Source organism: Eupeodes corollae, chromosome 2 (genome assembly GCF_945859685.1).
Source record: "Eupeodes corollae chromosome 2, idEupCoro1.1, whole genome shotgun sequence".
NCBI lineage: Eukaryota > Metazoa > Arthropoda > Insecta > Diptera > Syrphidae > Eupeodes > Eupeodes corollae.
The window spans coordinates 44,597,873-44,618,170 of NC_079148.1; the positions used below are offsets into that span (position 1 = coordinate 44,597,873).

The following is a 20,298-nucleotide window of genomic DNA, read 5'->3' on the forward strand; positions in this document are numbered from 1 at the left end:
ATTCTGAGATCAAAATAGATTCTGCAGTTACAATAAAAACTGGTAAGCCCCTTCCATAACCTTAGATAGAAAACTTATGGCATTCGTGGTTTTCATCAAGCGCATCTTCTATTCAGTAATGTTTATTTTCCACAGTCTTAAGATTTTTTGAGTTCAGACCTTCAAACACAATTTGCGTGTCTTTAAAAATTAAGCCTGACAGAAATCTGAAAGTAATTCGAAAGAAATTTTCACTCGTGCTCATAAGAAATGTTGATTTTATTATGGGTGGTAAAACACAAATACACAATTCGTTAAAGCCCTCAAATATCTCTCAGTAAAAGGAAACCATTTCTGTAAGATATAAGCTCTCATTGAATTCTATTCTTTGCAACTGGATAACCCTCCTATAAGGGTAAGAAAAAATAAAACTTATAAGCTGCTGTTAGTAAAACTAAATGACCTGAGTTATTTGAACTTTAATAAGAAAAAATTATTTACCCTTATAATTTTGTCATGCATTCAAACCTATTTCTTACTTTGGCTGATGTTGAAAAGTCCTTACGTCTAAATTGATTTTCTTAAAGCCAGAAGCTTTTTTCTTGTTTTAGCTGGATTTATTCGCAAGTAACCATCCATTGGATGTTTTATTCAACCCCCTAGATACCTTTAAATGTTGGCCTTTTTCACCTTTAACTTATTTTCAACCCCTTTGTGGAACTGATACATTTTCCCCTAGGAATGATATTTCATCCTTATCATCAAAAAAGATTAGATTGCAAGTAAATCTACGACACTTTAAAATTTCAGTTCAAATACCGGAAAACGAAGGAAAGCACATCAGAGGCCGCTTCTGGGTATTATTTAAAAAACATATTTTAAAATCTTTGTTCACTGATATTTAAATGCATACCAATATTATCGTCACTGATAAATTTCTTTAATTCTTCATATTTTTTAAAATTATTCAAATTTTTCAACATCTACTAATTTTGCATATTTTTGTTACGTTCTATGAATAATTATAAATTCTGTTTGCGTACTTTTTTTCAAAGCATACAATTCTGAATAATAAATCCTTATTTGGGTGTAAGAAAAAAAGAGTTCATGGCTAAAAAATATGGTATCAAATATGTGATGATATTCTGAAAAAATATTCATAATTTAATTAATTTATGAAAACGTGTGACATGACACAATTTAAATAGAAAAATATTTTCATCCTGTTTTTTTTTTTGCTACACAGCATGTTTCCTCGTGTCCAGTCCAATAATAAATATATTTATTAACATATACATACATCACACACATCCACATACGAGTACATACCTTCAAAAGGGTGTTCCAATAGAGGGACTTAGGAAAGCTTTGACAATTAATGGTGGCCATATTGTTGATTCTACATCCTTTAAATTATCTGTCATTTGTTCAATTTGTTTTGCAAAGTCACATCGACAAATATAACATTCTTTACCTCGATTAGATGATGACACTGTTCTTTCTTTGAAAACTTATCTTTGTACACACTGTCATTGTACCGATTGCACTTACGTCCCTCCTTTCCAAGGTCATGGAAACGCTGATTAATTATGAGCTCAAGAAATATCTCGAAGATCGAAAGTTTCTTAATGACCGACAATACTTCTTTCGTATCAATAGATCCACTGGTGATCTCATGATTAATCTCACCGAAGAGTGGAACAAATCTTTACATAGTTTTGGAGAAAGTAAGATTATTGTACTTGATATTTCAAAAGCATTTGATGGGGTTTGGCATCAGGCTCTCTTATCGAAAATGCGTGCTTTCGGTTTTCATGAATCCCTCCTTCATTGGATTAGTAATTACCTTTCGAATCGTTCAATACAAGTTGTATTGGATGGATTCAAATCTTAAAAACACAAAATAAATGCTGGTGTGCCCCAGGGCTCTGTTTTATCTCCCACACTCTTTCTCATTTTTATTAATGATCTCCTGTCTGGTACATCTAATCCAATACATTGTTTCGCTGACGATAGTACTCTGAGCTTTTCATATTCGTTTTCAGATTCACACCCCTTTTCTTCTAATGTGGAATTGCAACGACAAAATATGATAAGCTCATTAAATGCCGACCTAAACAGCATTGTACAATGGGGAATAAGAAACCGCGTGGAATTTAATGCTTCGAAAACGCAATGCTGTCTTGTATCGTTAAAGCGAAGTATACCCCCCCCTTGCAATTATCCATAAATGGCACTTGCATCGAGGAAACTGAACGTCTCGATATTCTCCGCATGTGTATCACCAACCACCTTTTGTGGAACGATCACATACGCGATGTCGCCAAAAATGCAGCAAGATGTTTGGGTTTTCTAAGGCGATGCAAGAAGTTTTTCTCCCCCTCTGATCTGGCTGTTATCTACAAGACTTATATACAAAGCTTGAGTATAATTCCCATATCTGGGCTGGTGCTCCTGCAACTTACTTAAGCCTCTTGGATGGTATTGAGCGTAGAGCATTTAGATTGATTGGTGATATTCCCATCATAAGATCATTTATGTCCCTTGAACATCGTCGAAATGTTTCTTGTCTCACCCTCTTTTACCGTTATTTTATTGGTTTATGCTCTGGAGAAATAGCCAGTTGCATTCCTCCCCTAAACAGTTAAACCGTAATACTCGCGCTTCTAGGAATGCTCATCAATAGACCCTCGAGCCCAACTTCGGTCGAGGTACAGAGATTCGTTCTTTAGCCGAACTATGGGAATGTGGAATGCCTTGCTACGCTCTGTCTTTCCCAGCTATTGCAGTATTCAGGAATTCAAAACCAATGTGCAACGACACCTCCTCTCAAACCCTCTCTCCCTTTCCTAGTGCTCACAATGTGTCTACATAATAAGGGTAGTTATCCCTTTGACTGTGCGCTTATTATAAAAAAAAATTGTATAGGAAGGATTTTGGGTAAGCGATGTCACCGAGGATGTTAATCTTTAGTGGAGGTGATGAGATTAAGAATTCACGCTAATTAATAAAGTTAGACTTTTTCTTGGGACATATTTTGAAGTGGCAAGCCTATGCGAATAAACCAAGAATTACGGTTTCCTTTACGTCCTACACAGCTCTTGCCCAGCCAATTAAAGTTTTATTTAAAGGATTTTAATTATTGAGAATATGGTATTTCGGATCCACGCCCGCCATTCACTCAGACATTTGTACAAAATAATATTTTATAGTTAATCAGAGTTGGGAAATAATGATTAATTTTCGAAATTAATTTCAACTCTAATTTAAATTACAAGTAATAACTAAACTTTTTTCAGTACAAAAATTACAAATAATTGTAATTGCTATGTTCCAAGTAATTGTAATTCAACAAATATAATTTCTTATTACTTGTAATTGATATTTACTAATTACACGTAAAGGCAAATTGTTATGGGTTTTAAATTATTTTAAATATTTATTTATTAATCAAAGAAACACACATAACAAAACTTAAGAAATTATATTGTAATATTGTGTAAAATGTAATTGATGAGCATAATATTTTTTGTTTGTAACAAATACTAGAAAAATAATCATTACTGCTTTTTTGACCATTACCTTTGTTTTTAATTAAATTTATTAGTAATTAAACTGCACTTATTTGACGGTAAAATTCTTAAATTATACTTGTAAATAATGGAATAACTACAGGGAAATTTTAATTAGAAGTAATAGTTATTGAATTACATTTTGAAGTAATGGAAAAAGGAAGGTCAATTCTCGATAAATGTTTTGCAAAAGAAAATGATGGATATAATAATAAAACCGATAAAAGAAATCACTCGAAGAAAATTATTTCGATAAGAAAAAAAATCAAAAAAAAAGCGGTAAACGCGTCCCATAGTATCAGGAAATTAATACTTCGACTCAAAGGTCAAAAGGACGAATTTCAAACAAATGAAAACTAGGAAAAGCAATATTCTTAGAAACACTATACTAAGCTTCTTTTTGACTTCCTCCAACGGCTATCGTAATCCTTCCTCACTTTTCTCCACGGCAGAACAAAACAAAATCTTTAACTTAATAGAAACTTAAAGAAAAAAACTATCGTAGGAAAATTACTTAATGTAGGTCTTTTTAAAAAAATTCCTTCACACAATTTTTCTTTCATCAAAAGGCTTTGGGCGCAATTTAAAAAGTGGCCATCATCATGGCGAGCTTGACCCTCCCGGCTACTTGCCCTCAGGCAATCATCTCGGACCTTTTGCATGGTAATCGATCTGTATCGGTCCCGCAACTTCCTCCATCCATAAGATTGGGGTGTGCGACTAAGAAGCCAGATATCTTTCATCGCACGCGATCTCTTTAAAGAGGTGACGCGATCACCCAGTAGCTCATTAAGTGAGTTCAGCTCTTCACTTTCGAACCCATTCCGGTCAAGACTTTCTGGAAAAATCGTGTTGAATTCCTCGCATTACCGAGTACCTACACGCGCTATATTTTGGTTGAGGAAAAATTACTCATTACTTATGTCGTATTGAAGGAAGTCGGTAGCCAAGTCTATAATTAAAATAAAAGTTGTCAAGATCTTCTGGGAGTGATTCTTTTATCGGTAATACTTTATGATGGGCCCTCGGCCATACTAAGTTAATGTTGGTGTGACTTTACTACTCACATTGTTGGGCATGGGTATCGTCTTCGTGCCTTGATGATCTTGTTCAACCAATATGTGGGTCAACCGTCGTACAGGTCGTTGGTGTGGAATCCTTTCCTTTGGTGATACCTGTTAAATTTGCTTTCCCAAAATGCTAGGAGAGCTGGTCACTGGCTGATGGTCTAGGTTTCTACTAGACTCTTCTAGAATTTTGGGGCCGCAGTAAGAATTCGTTAAGGGTGGTTAGCAACAAGGGAGGTGAAACTTGCTGTGGTAAAATTTACCGCAACAAAGGAGCTGCCAAATACTGCATTTGAAGTTATTATACTCTCGTCATGAAGTTAATACTTACCTTTATTTTGTCTAAAATGAAATAAAAACATGATATTCTATTTTTAAATCATTTTTCATTTATTGAACATAATAATAATTCATTATTCACCATATCAATATTTATAATAATTATTTTTACCATTTTGTATTTTAAAATTTAAGTTATCTGCATATATTTTTCTCTTTATTTTTGTTTTTATCTTTTTTTGTTTGCATTTTATTTTTATTTTCATTTCTATTTTATTTAAGTAAATTAGCTTTTATTTCATTTTTGTATTTATTTTAAACATCATTGACAAAATATAATAAATATTATAATTGTATCAATAAAATTACTAATTATTTGTTTTTCTTGTTTAATTTAAATTTAGCCACGCGTAGTTATGATTTTATGTTTTTTTTTTCTTTTTTTGAGACTAAAAAATTTATAATTTTAGTGTGAATGTGTGTGTTTTTGTGTAAAATTTAATTTTAATTAATTTTTTTTCTCAATATTATATCGTGCAAATGCAATAAAGAATTTAATATTTACTTTTTTCTTAAATAAAAAATTAATTTTGTTTCGGACACATTGTATAATTATGTTTTGTGTTTAATATTTAAAAATGTTTTTGTGTCATATTTTATTTTTTTTTTGTTTAATTTTTTTACTATATTTATATTAATGATGCATACAAAAATTGTGTTTTCTAATTTAAAATTTATTTTCTCATTTTAGATATTTTATAAATTACTGCAAAATAAAATAAAAAATCTTGCTGGCTTTTTGAATAAACTACAGCTATGCTTTTTGAAAGTTTACTTTTTTTTCTCATGTATTTTTATTTGGCATTTATTTAAAATTTATTTACTCTATATTTACATTTATCATAATTGCAAACATAATTGAGAAATTGACAAGAAAAATAAAAAATATATGAGTGTTAATTTAAAAACAAAAATCAATTATAAAAATAAAAACGAAAACGAGAACCCACCACCATTTTGTATTCTTTTCTTAATTTAATTAACAAAATTGCTTTATAAAGGAAAACAAAATATAACAGATCTACACCATTTTGTTTAAATATTTACACTTGTTTTCTTTGTTTTTTTTTTTTGTTTAACATGTTCATATTTATGTTTTACTTTAAAATCTAAAGTTAACATTAAAAATGATTTTTTTTCTCCATGTTTTTTAATGGTATTTTCTTTTTTGTTTTAATAATTTTGGACAGAATAGCGAAAACGTATTTTTAAAATACGTTAATATTATTTTCTAGAAAAAAAAGAAACAAAAATAAAAAAATTGCGCCATATTTTATTTAATTAATTATATTTTTAATATTTTTTATTTCCTTAAATAGTATTAGATTTATTTCGTGTTTAAAACTTACATTATTTATATTTAGTTATTAGCTAAGCGTTAATTTTTTTGTATTTTTTTTTTAATTTTTATTTTTTAATATTTTTAATAATATTGGATGGCGGAATGTTAACATTTTCACAAAAATAGTGTAGGTATTAATTACTTTCACATTTTTTTATATTTATTAAATATATTATTTATTTTTATGTATGTATATAAATATTGATTTATTTCAGTTAGGTTTTGTTTTTTTCTTTTGTTTGTCTTTTATTTATTATTTTTCAATGATTGTTGTTGAGCCTAACACAAAAAATGGCTAAATAATATTTTAAGCAAAGTTTTTGTTGGCTTTAATATTAATACAACAAAATATGATAGGAATTGAAATGCAGATTTAAGTTTTAAAAAACAAATGTTCATGTTCTGCAATTGTTGTAAATTATAATAAAAAAAATGTTTTTTTTTTTTAAATTGAATAAAAGGACGTTAGTTTGATATTGGACTAAAAGTGAAGGACAATTTATTAAAAATAGTTAAAAACATCAAAATAAGTACAAATAGTTAAGGAGGTTTTATTTAACAAGAACTTTTCAAACTTACTTACCCGACTGTTTACACAGTCTTGAAGATTACGAAGTAATTTATTTTTATATATGCGAATAAAATTCGAAGATTGAATTTTTGAACTTATGAATAATTTCATAGTTTATGTATTTTATTTTTGCCGAACGATTTAAAAAAATTATTTGAAAAGTGCAGTTATGATTTTTAAAATCATCATAATTTTTGTTTAACTTGAGAGAGAACAAAAAACTGAAAAATGAAAATTAATATTTTTAGCACAATATTTACATCATAAGTAAGTTTACATTGTTTTCGGCAGTTTTTACTCAAAAAACATGTTTTTATTTCTGCACTCTCACTTGATCTTCTTCGTTTTCTTTTTCTTTTTCTTTAGCTTTCGATTTGTTTTGTTATTTTTAATAATATATTATTTATTTCTTATGAAAAATATTTTCTAATTTTTTACTTTTTTGTTTAGTTTCTGAATGAAATCTATTTAAACGCACTTAAGCAACACTTTATTCCTCTTAAGAGAGAAAGCACTAAGTTATTTACTTTTCTGTTTTATATTTGTTTTAACCAAGCGTCTATTTTTTTCAAAAAAATCTTTATTTTCGAACGAACTTTTTTACTAATAAAGTTATTTTTTAATTATGGTTAATTTTTGTTTTTTTTTTCCTAAGTAACGTACTTTTTTAGTTTAATTTTACAATCTCCGTCTTCCTTTTATTTATTTTAATTTAAGTATTTTGGCCACTGTTTTGTATAGGGAATTAAAGATTAGTAGGATGTAATCTTTTTTAATTAAAATTATTAACTTTAAATTAAAAATTATTTTCTCTACCTTTTCTTTATGCTAAATACGATTTCTTTAAGAGGAGGAAGGGAATGTAGTTAAATTAATTTCTAGAGAATTGCAATAATGTATTTTTTCATGTAAGTACTTCGGTGATAAGTTTAGTTTTGGCTTCACTATGGAGATGTATATCATAATGTAGAATTTGCTTAATTTATTTTTAATTAATTTCGTGTTTAGTGTAAAAATTAGTTTTTCTTACGGCGACTTTTCGAATTGTCTTGTTTTTGTATTTTAGTTATATCGATATCTTGGATGTTTGTGATATATTCCATACATACATTAGTAACGCTGTTGGTATTCGTGATGCCATCGATTGAAGTCAATGTGGAATACGATAATTGATCCTGTTGATAGACCCGCAAGGAGATATCTAAAAAGATAAGATGGAGGAATATTTTATTTGTTAGTTCCAGGAAGACGGCAGAAAAGTCATGCCCTTATTCTTAAGAAATGAAATTTGTAAACCATTTTTTGTATAATAAAGAATTAATCTTCTACCTAGTATCCATCTGAGGAATTACTTGGAATATACTCGTTTTTGTTGTAAAGGGTGATTTTTTAGCTATTATCTTTTTGGCAACGCTGGTTTAAAACGCTGACGCACGTTTCGTGTTTTGTTTCACTGTCAAACATCTTCAATTCGATCTATAATTTAGCCATGAATCGTCTTACAAACGAACAACGCTTGCAAATTAATGAATTATATTACCAAAATGCGTGCTCTGTTAAGAAAGTTCATAGCTTCTTTCAGCTAGCGACGAAACTCATTTTTGGCAGAATTATCGATCTTAGAGTGAATACCAGCCAGAAGCATTGCAAGAACTACCAACGTATCTAAAAAAAATCAGTTTGATGCCGTTGATGGGCTGGTGGCATCATTGAACCTTAGTTCTTCAAAGATGATGTGAATCGTAACGTAACTGTGAATGGTGAGCGCTACCGTGAGATGATATCCATGTGCCATATGCCACACAGCACGCGCAACGATGGACTTATTGAGACGCGAGTTCGGTAAACATTTTATTTTACTTTCGGGACCGGTGAGTTGGCCACCTAGATCGATTTAACGCTTTAAGAATATTTTGCGTGGAGAATTGTAAGACTCATGTCTATACAGACAAGCCTGCTTCAATTGATGCATTGAAAGACAACATTGAATCATTTATTTGTGAGATACCGGCCGAAATAATGGAAAGAGTATGCCAAAATTGGACTAAGCGGATGGAACATTTAAGGCGGAGCCAAGGTCAACATTTGCGAAATAATGTTCAAACATTAAATTATATGGACCGTACTATCGTTATAGATCTTATAAGTCTCATGCTCAAAAGCAGGACAATAACTTCTAGGATGAAAAGTTTTACAACCACCAGATCGGTGAATCGAGTCCTTTCGCCTCTTTAATGGAATATGGTAGTAAACGACCTACTTACATCATTGGAAGGATTCAGGGTGATTGCCTATGCTGACGACGACGTTGCAATATCTGTATCTGGTAAGCACCCCCAAGTTCTCTCGGAACTCCTACAAAATACCTTAAATAGGCTAACAAAATGGGCCAAGCAATGTTGCCTGGACGTCAATCCACATAAAACAGAATTAATACTCTTTTCGAGAAGATAAAAAAATAACCCACTGGCTATACACTTTGGTAATCAGCCCGATACTCATTTATGGAGCTGTCGTATGGTGGACCGCACTGGACAAGATGGTAAATCTAAATAAGGTCATCAAAGTCCAGCGGTGAGCAGGTATGTGCATGCATGACAGGAGCACTTTGCTCAACTACAATCGCAGCACTGGAAGTGCTTTTAATCCTAACACCTCTTGACATCTTCTCCAAAATGGTGGCAGCCAACTCATGTGTGAGGCTTAGAGCCACCTCTCAATGGAACAGTAACAATACTGGACATACTACTATTCTAGACAGTTTCAGATCTATCCCAGATCGCTTAGACTATACCACCCCAAAAATAGTATTCGGTAAAAGCTTCCATGTGTCTATCCCTTCAAGATCCTCCTGGGAAGAAGAGAGACCGCTGGAAGACGATTCGGTACACTTCTATACAGACGGTTCAAAGACCGATCACGGAGTTGAAAGTGGTATCTATTCGGGACAACTGAATCTCAGTCTATCCTATAGCCAAGCCACTCTTAAATCTCTCGCGTCTGTCTCCACAAACTCTGAAATAGTCTACGATTGTCGATCATCTCTGAATGAGATGACGGGAAATTGCAAAGCCGATGAGCTCGCCAAAAACGGAACACTTCTGCCTAATGTTAGACAAAAACATAACTTAGGAACACCACTTGCTACATGCAAATATCTTCTCAAACAATATGCTCTAGAAACAACAAATGCTAGATGGTCCACCAAAGTACCACCTGCCTAGCAACCAAGCAAATATGGCCAAGTATTGACTTAAAACGGTCATAAGGCTTAATTGCACTGAGAAGACTAAGTATAAGCTCTACGATTGAGGTAATAACAGGACACTGCCTAATAGGAGGACATACTCTGAGGCTAGGGGTCCCCACAAATGACTTTTGTAGAAACTGCATGGGCGAGGAGGAAGATTAAACAGTCCAACACCTTCGATGTTCATGTCCAGCACTCTCCATTAGAAGGAATAACTTTCTCGGTAATCCTTTCTTCGATAATACCAGTGACCTGGCAACGATGGACACAAAACGTCTCTCTAACTTTATTAAAAGTACAAAATGGTTTGTTTAAGTTCAATACTCTCCCATGAGTAACCTCATTAGTGGTATCACAGTGGACCCTTGAGGTCTACGTGCGTCAATGACATCTGGACAGCCACTCCAACCTAACCTAACCATTATCATATATATCAATTCGTTAGCGTGTCTCCCTTTTTCGGCTCTCATAAGGAACTAATTTTAACAAATAAGTTTTCAAAACAAAGAGAATTTTTCGAAGACTATGCGAATTGTATTTTATTGAATATTAATTTATAATTTTTTCACAAAAACTTTTATTATAATAAACATATTAAACAAAATATTATGTTAAGGGAAAAGGTTTGTGTATTTGAATGACCTTATCGAATACACACTATTTTTTGTCGGTAAGGTAGTTTCCAGTTATGTTCTTTGTATATACAAGATCCGATTTATCCCAATCGCGATACAACTCATCCCGAAAATGAAAAATACTTGGAAGCATACTTAACAAAAACAATTTTTTGGTTATTTTACTAGTTCGTGCAAAGCTTTTTCCTTTAGAAATCTTTATTTGAATTTCATATTAGAAGGACCAGGATGGAAAATAAATTATCTGAAGATAAGAAAGAGGAAGAACATGTATGTTTAAATTGTAAAGCGATAGTCTATTGGTTGTGTAGTTGGGTAGGTGCATAAAACGAAAATAGAACAGTTCACTTGGCGTACTCAGCTTTATGGAGATAGATAGATAAAGACATGTTTAATGATAATGGAGGAATGTTATTGGTAGGTAGAAGGTACCAATCCAATCTTCTTTCCTTCCTACAAGTTTTTAGCGCAAGCATGGAGTTATTACGTTCAGTTTATTTTTTTCGTTAAAAATAAAAAAAAACAAGCATTCGAACAGGTACAAGAAAATGCTATTCATGTGTTGTTTACAGTCAGGCTCATGCGCGTTTTGGATTTTAGTTATGGAATGACACGTAAGCAGTAGTTGTAGAGGTTGTACGTACTCGTAATACCTGTATATGTAATAAATGCATTTATTTGGATAAGAGATAGGAAGGTTATTAAAAATGTTGTCAAAATAATGAACTCTTTCGGAGATCATGCACAGGATTTGGCTTGGTGCGATGGGAGGGTGTTACATTTAATACAAGTAAAATTATTTTAAAAACAATAATTTAATATTCACATTGTACGTGGAAAGAATTTTTTCTTCAAAAATTAACATGCCATTTTATAAATAAAAAATCCTTGATTTTACAAAAACAATTTCGAAAATCGTTTGAGCGGTTTCTTTTTTTAAATTAATTTTTAATAAATAAAATTTTTCGTTTTTGTTCTAAAAAAATTTTTGGTATGCAGTTGTTTAGTGATTGTAAATAAATATAAGCACTACATTTAAATTTCGTATAAAATTGTTTAACAGTTTTTGATAAATAGAATTTTGAAAAAAAATTCAATAGTTTTTTTAAAATCCAAACAAAAAAATCAGTTTTTTGTCAAAATGAAAAAAACGCGTAACGCGAATCTGCTTAAAACCTTAACTTAAAAGTTTGAACTCATTCGAATGGCTTAGGCTGTAAAAGCGTGCACAGACAGACAGGACGGTATCGCGGGACCCACTTTTTTCAACTTCACTATCATCGTAATATCATGTTGATTAAAATCTCGAGTTTGAAATTTTTTACGAATGCTAAGCTAGCCATATACGTAGTTTCTATATGTCGCAAGTAAAAATTTGAATAAGTGGATCCGGCGATTCCAACATTGGGACGATGGTATTCAAACTTGTAAATTAAGATTTAAAGCGTTTTTTTAAGACCAAAAATATCATTAATCTCGAAAACTCAAATTTTACCAAAAACCCTTTTTTTAACTTGTTTTCTTTTAATATAACAAATATATTCTTGTAATGCTTCAGAAGCGTATAACCGTTTTAATGTTTTTCTTAGGAACTTGTGAGCCGATTTAAATATTAATTTTTTTTCTTATATCTTTAAACCTAGTCAACAATTTTTAATGAGATTCAATTGAAAATTAGAGAATTACATTTTTGAAGACAACTTAGTTTGCAGATATATTTTTAATTTTTCCAATATACCTATGTAGGTACTATTTTTAAACAGATTTTTTGTATACAGAAGCAAACCCGTGCCACTTTTTAGGCATGGATTGTGTTTTGTAATTTGATGAAATAATTTATATTCCTGAAACTATATTTTTGAAATTTATTTTTAAAAACTGAACATGGCTTTAATCGGAGTTTTTATCATTTTCAATATTTAACTCAAATAGGATCCGCATCTTTTAGGAAAATAGAATAATATTAAATAAAAAAAGGGTCTTTCATTCCGTAATATATGAAACCTTTGAAGCTCAGTTCTCATACCATAGCAATCAAACATCGATTGCAAATTATTAAAAGTAACTTCAAAATTGATGATTCAGAAGTAATCACTCTTCACGCATTAAGGAAATTGTGAAGAAACTTGATGAAAATAGACCATTACTGATGTTTCGAATTAATTGATCCGAATTTATTCATTTTTCGACGTCAGCAGCAATTGAATCGATGTACAGCACATCTTCTTTTTGAAGATTGGTGATAATGACTCGGACGATATTTGGTTTTAACAAGGGGTTCCAATAACTTTATTGCAATTATGGACCAAGTTATGAAAGAGATTCTGCCCGAGATATGCAAAAAAGTTGTTAAACATAACCTCAAAAATGCTTTCTGCAAATCGTCCGAAGGCTACCATATTAAAGGTATTGTCTTTCACACTCAATGGCAAATTCCTCACTTTATAATTATATAGATTAAGGTTTACTTTTGAAGCCAACAAATGAATGACCCTGTACCTGTATATAGTTTTATATCATACATTTTGATATAAACTTGTATTGAATAGAAGGTGTAACTTAGTTATAAAGAAATATTATAATATTAATTCTTAATTTTTTCTATATTCAAAAATTGTATTAAAATATCAATGAACTTACTTTTTTGATCGTGTGTCAGTGCCAATGATCGAATTCCGGCATTACACGCTGGGAATGCATACAGTGGTGCCAAATTGAAAGTTCTCCACACTTCAACAATACCACGATCACCTGCTGTCATTAGATACTCACCATCCCGTGACAAAAGCATGCACTATTTTAAAGAGAAATAAAATAAATAAAAGTCAAAACGTTTTAGTAAGTTTCAAAATATGGCTTGAATAAACTTTTCCAAAAATTGTTTTTTTTTTAATAAAATTAAATTACCTGCAAATTGTCATTATGCGATTCATGACGTAGCATTTTTCCATTGATTGTGAACGCAGCGACATTACCCTTGTCATAGTTGACCACAATAAAACCTTCACGGGACATTGCAATCAATTCTGGTGAATAAAAGTCTGAGGGAGGATCTAGTGATCGCAAAAGATCACCAAATGTAGTGTGAATTAGAACCGGGCCGTCTAAAAAAAAGTTAAAAAATGGACAAATTTGTTTAAATACACATTGGAAACACAAAGAATTCAATGTCATACTTGTGGATCCAGAAACTACAAGTCCCAATTCAGCACTAATCACAACCGAAGTAACAGCTTGTTCGTGTCCCGTCAAGGTAGCCCTTGGTGTCGGAACATCACCCTCTCCAACGATGCTCTGTGTTCGGGCATTCCAATGCCACAAGAGCACTGTACAATCCGATGATCCTGAAGCAATATAACAATCCGAGGTGATATTGCATTCTGATCGTGAAAGGCAGGTGACAACACCAAAGTGGCCAAAGACAATTTGAACGATTTTCGCTAAGAGAAAAAGATGTTAGTCGAAAGCTATGACAGACAACTTTTGAAAACTACCTGCTTCTGTAGAGAAAACCCTGAAACTGTTGTCCCAGAAGCCGCAGGCAATAAGGAATCTACTATCCACAGTTGTGACAAAGCAATTCGATCGGATCTTCAACATTTGACTGAAATTGTCTCCCAAATGACGACGAATCATCGGATTATTGTGTCCAGTATTTTGTGTTGCTAAAGAAGAAAATTAAGTTACCACAAAAACCAAAACCAAATTTGACGGCGGCTTGGAGACTTACACAATACAGGATCCATAGTAAGTGGTAGGTTTGAGCCAGCCGATTGCGTCGATTCCGCATAACTCGGGCTCTGGACGGATGCAGTGTAGTTGCAGTTCCATCGGTTCACTGCGAACTGGTGACCGGCTGTGACTGTCACCACCGAAGGCAGCGACAACTGCGGATAGGTATTCGCTGAGATGTGTATTATGGGCGAGTTGAGATGGAATTTCATCGACATGCAAACGTCATCGGGCATCGCACTGAACATCATCGGTGACAGATGCATGGCCGAGCTTCGTGGAGGATGGGGTTCCATCAGCAGCTGTGAAGGGGTTTGGCCGAAGTTGCGAATTTGATTCTCGACAGCCTCGCGCATCACGGGGTCTGCGATTGCGTCCAGTTCAACACTTCCCTCATAGGTGAGGTAGTAAAAGACGTTTGTTGCTCGCACAGCTTCGGGTCCTCGCTGCTTGTAGCCAAAGATCAGATCAATCCATTGATGTAGTTGGCACGAAACAAACTCCGATTCCAATGCCATCCTATTGATGCGAACAAACTCTTCAGGGCTCTTCGACCATGGCGGCAACTCGACGTCGGAGACCAATGCTCCGTCTTCTCGATGACCCAACCGATAGCCCGACGAGTTGTAGAACATTTCAGGCAGGAAATACCATTCTGGAATGAGTTCCTTGACGTCAGAAGTATCTCGCTGGGCGTTTTTCCAGGACAGTGACACCGACGAGAACAACCGATCGGGATAATCAAATTTGCCACCTTGCAGGGCTAAGAACATTGTGGTGAAAGGCTCCACACGCACCAACCAATTCAGAGTGAAGCTGGACGTCGAATAGTGGGTGCCATAGTGGAAAGGTGGAATTGTGTCGTTCTCCCAACTCTCATAGCGTTCCTCGAAATATGCTCGACGACTGGGATTCAGTGCTCCAATTGGCTTCGATAGATCTCTGTAGTTTGAAGGTTGGCTCAAGTCCAGGTCCTTTGAATCGTAATTAGTTAAAACCCATGGGAAAATCGGGTATTGATTGAGGTCGTTGTAGGTACGTCCGGCAATCGTATTGAGGAACATTAGGTATTCAAAGTTGGATATCTCACGCCTCTGCCATTTCTGGGTCATATTTGAGTTGCGCATTAGCTGACGTGGAGACATCATGGATGCACGCCTCGTCTGTGGGATGCCATACTTAATGCCCACTCCGACTCTGGGCAAAGCTTTGATGACTTTCTTGACCGTGTGCTGGTCGGGGAAAGCGAACAAGATCGACGTCCGACTTGCTAGGAATATTTCCAGTGCAACATTTTGCAAGAGGTATCTCCTCGAGAATATTGCTCGAACTTCAGAGAAATACCATTTCCCATGCAAATGATCGCAATATTTCAGGACTTCTTGCTCGATCTTTTGGAACTCGGGATGATCCTCATCGACTTCGAAGAACATCTCGGTGCTGGTGATCGATACTGTTCCGGGAGCTACTAGCCCTGGAGCGATCAACTTTGCCTTGGTGCTAATGTTGACCGGCCCAGTCAGATCTAAATCAAGTTCGCGATCCTCGATCAGCAGCTCGGCGTCATCTAGCAAATCTGTAGAGTGTTGGGATGACTGATGAGATCGGGTGACAGCGATTTGTGTGTGGAACTCATCTCGAGTCTGCATTATTGCATCTTCGGGCCCTCCATTCTCCAGAGCGGCCTTTAAGGTTGCCTGTGGATGGCTCGATCCTCGGGGGTTTTGAACCATTCGTTTGCGTCGACGGGCATCATCTTCCCACGCATCGAGTTTCCAGTACGCCGGTTTCACAACACTTCCGCTTGACTCACCCCAGGCTCCGTGTCGATTGCACATGATATTACGGACTTTCTCCAGCAGCCTACTGGCGATCACATTGTCTCTTCGTCGAGCAGCAGTGATCAAATGATCACACATGCGTTCTTCTTCTCTTCGTTCTAGTAGAGTCTGTGCACACTGTGACTCAAAGTCAGCGTGTTTGAGGACATCATCGGCACGCATCCGGTTCAAGATAAACTCAGCTTCGTTGGCCACTCGCACAATATGATCCTTCATCGCATGCGACAATAGACGGCCCTCATTGATCAGCTCAATAAAAGCTAAGCCAGCGTGTTTCTGAAGGCTGTTCTGCCATTCTTGCGAGCACAACAACATTACAAGTTCCACAACTGACTGGCTATTCTTGAACGTTGTCAAACCCTTGCCTTCCATCAGCAATTCCTGTCCATGCGAACCGACTAGAGTCTTCGAAAGGAACGGAGCAAAATCAACCATGATCTCTCGCAACAATGGACACACAGGACCCAAAGCAATTTCAAGCTTTTGTGTTAGACTAGCTTCGCGGGATGGTGTAGTCATTGGAAGTTGACCAACTAGTGGTGGTTTAATTGGCAACTCTTCCGGCCTTGATCTTTGTCCAGCAGACGCCGAACCTCCCCCAAAACTGTCCTGGGGAACACGTACAACCGATATCTCCGAATCAGGTTTATCACCACGTTCGGCACTTATTGGCACTAGATGATGAATATTGCCTTCCATATCACGCATCTTATCGTTACCGTCCTCATTCAAATTGACATCTGTCCAGCTTTCGTCATTCGAATTGCTAGGTTTGTTATCATCGACCATTATTTCACTCGAAGACTCAACTTCTTGGACTTCGTTTTCTGTTGAATTCATATTCAATGAAGCTGCATCAGAATCGACGCTCTAAAAAACGAAAACAAAAGAAATACAAAAATAAGGCAACATTGAATATAATTAAGGTCCAGTTCACACTTGTGAAGAATGAAATCGCAGTGTTTCTTTCTCTATCTAAATACTCGGGTGTTGTTATAAGAGTGAGTGTGTGAGTACGAAGGACAAACAGTTATACATAATTATTGCAATCAAACGGAACACGAGGTATATAGCACGTAGTGATCGGCAGTTTAAAGAGGTTGGCTTACTGTAGTTTGCTGTGTAGGTCAGACCTGGAAATAAATCTCCCTTTTCGTAATTTGGAACTGTTAAGAAATTAGATTTTACCTTAAACGTGGCCATGAGAATCGATAAATTTTAGATTTTAAGCCGAATGCAGTATTTCAAAGTAACAGGAAACAATGTCTAAAGGTGAGATGACATAACACCCAAGGACTTAATTTAAACAAAACAAGCATAATTTCCATAATTACTTTTGTTGAGAAATAACATCAAATCATAGTTTTTTCACAAGAAAAGTGGTATCATTAAATCGATTCTTAAACGCTGGTTTAGAAATAAAAGTTATTTAAAAGGGAAATAGTGTCCATTTGGATATAATTTCCGTTCAAAGATAATTTTAATTTTAAAAGAGCTTAATGCTCAATGGAACACAGTTTCCAATCTTTTGAAATTATCCATTTCGAGAATTGACAGAAAATTGTTATTTTTATTGATTGTAGGAATTTTACGTAACTCAAACTTTATTTTACCAAATATATTGCAAAATATTGGATAATTTAAGGAATAAATTTAATGAAATGAAGAAAAATCGTTCTTTTTCTTTTCTGTCAAACTTTAATCGACGTCTTACGAAGAGAAGCGTGAGTCAAGTATAACATTTCCAGGTCCGACCTCTGTTGCCTCTCTCTTTCTAATACTTTCTGCATCTCTTTCTTTATTAGTGTATTTCTTAAAGTGAATATTTTACTTATATACTAAGCTTATTTATGGCAATTACCTTTTTGAAGTATTATTAGTAGTGGGGTTTATGCGGGTGATTATTCTATTAAACAAAAATTTGTTTTGTTTTTGTATTCCACCAACAAAGGCGTAATATTTGTGAAAAGTGCAGGAGCATTATATTGGGCGTCACAAAAACAAAACAAAAGAAAACAATAAAGCAAACATACAAAACAAAAAAACTTAACCATACATCATAATACACTCTTATGGAACATAAAGCACACACAAAACAACTCCATACACAAACACACACATAATTGAACACAAAAACGAAACGAAATTGAGAATCAAAATTATAAAGGATCATTAATTAGCTTGAATAGAGAGAACGAGAACCATAAAGGGTGTCTTTTTTTTCTTTTTTTTTTTCTTCCTGTGATGTGCGTTTCAAGGAATCTGACTTTTATGCCATGCATGTGTTGTTTTATTGTACGGTGGTGTATATAGGTCGGTATGGCAGGGCACAGTACGGTATCTCAAGCCAAACAAAACTAATGAATAGAATGGGAAACCAGAATGAAACGAAACAAAACGAAACGAAAGCAATGAATAAAGTTTGTGTGTGTGCAGTGGTTTGGATTATCCAATTCATTCAAGCGTATCCATTTGTTATCCTTCGTTCAACACCGCCACAAAACAACACAACACCATCATGGACTTTGGCAAAATGTATATATCTTTTGTTTTTTGGCCATAAAAAGCCATCTCAAATATAGCGAAAGGCCAGATATTGTGCAGTGCACATACCTACTTAGGTAGATATCCAAAAAAGCAAAATCGTTCTCTAGAGACGCACTTTGAGCGGGCTGGGTTGGGTATATAGCTTGAAGATAGGTGTCTGCTGTATAGGTTTCTTTGTTTATGTATTTTGTGATTTATTTTTGTACATTGTACATTGTTGAGACTGTATGGAATGTTATTTTGGGAGGAGGATATCCTTGGAGCTGCTTTACAGTGGACTTCTTTGAAAATATTGTTAGCGAATATTTAGAGTACTTATATTTATAAGTATTAAGTCGGATTATCCTTGACCTAATTAGATGATAACTTTAATGTATGACTTTAAAATTTCTTAAATAAAGGGTGTTTTATTTAATTCTAATAAAACAAATAGAAGAAGTTTATAGTTGTTTCAACCGATTGAAAATGTTTACCTCTCAGTACAGGATGTATTTTTGCAATAGCTTGATACAGATTTGATATTTATAAAACAAGTGACTTTTAGTGTTTTTAAAATTCAAAGTATGTACGAAACATAACAGTTTTGAACTGTATTGTAACTTTGTTTGTATTTATCTTTATGCTGCTTATTCCCCTTTAAATTTCACTAGCAAACAAGTTAACTTTGTTTAGCACAACTTAAAAATACAAATAAATTAGGTGGCGCTGCGCAAAAGTTCGTTGAGACCTAGGGCCTTGTGACTTACAACTCTCAACTTTACTTGTGTGCGAGTAATGTTGTGGCAATGAAGGAGAGAAATTTGAGAAAGCACTTTTCATGACAAGAATTACTCTTGGAGGATTTGTCAATTCCTCACAAGTGGCGGTATCCTTGAAAAAAACGTTTGATGTCACAGGCAGGGATTGAACCCAAGACATCTGGCATGAGAGTTCAACGCACTTACCATCATTCCACGGTTAGCAAAACTTTGTGGAGTAAATAAATAACTAATAAAAATGGAAATACAATTGATTGATATTAATTTTTTGTTTTCAGCTGTTAATTTAATTGTCACTGCAATGGTTTTAAAATCTGGTTGATTTTGACAATCTTAATACATACGGCTTTCTAAGACTTATAAATGAAATAAGTTCATATAAGTAGGTTTCTAAAGAAGACCAATACTCAATGGAAAATGCAAACGTGCCGAATACAGATCATGTTTCACTGAAAGGTTTAATTTTAATTATAACTGATAATTTTTTAGCTATTATCTTTTTGGCAACACTGGTTTAAACAGCTGAAAAACATCTTAAGTTTGATCTATAATTTAACCATAAATCGTCTCACAAACGAACAACGCTTGCAAATTATTGAATTTCATTATCGAAATGCATGCTCTGTTAAGAAAAGTCATCGTCTGCTTCTTTAAGCAAGCGACGA

General features: G+C 34.0%; 1 protein-coding gene across 13 annotated transcripts in view; it reads right to left on the minus strand.

Moving 5' to 3' along the window:
- Positions 1-5,540: 5,540 nt before the first annotated feature.
- The window catches only part of LOC129944161 (neurobeachin), a 684,301-nt gene continuing 669,543 nt past the window's right edge, over positions 5,541-20,298 (minus strand). For all 13 annotated transcript variants that reach the window (XM_056053379.1, XM_056053380.1, XM_056053386.1 and 10 more), the window contains 6 exons: positions 14,486-17,198; positions 14,250-14,420; positions 13,932-14,195; positions 13,663-13,859; positions 13,397-13,549; positions 5,541-8,070 (listed from right to left, as the gene is read on the minus strand). In XM_056053379.1, coding sequence (XP_055909354.1) covers positions 7,981-8,070; positions 13,397-13,549; positions 13,663-13,859; positions 13,932-14,195; positions 14,250-14,420; positions 14,486-17,198 — 3,588 coding nt within the window. In that variant the 3' untranslated portion in view covers positions 5,541-7,980. The remainder of the gene's footprint in view (positions 8,071-13,396; positions 13,550-13,662; positions 13,860-13,931; positions 14,196-14,249; positions 14,421-14,485; positions 17,199-20,298) is intronic.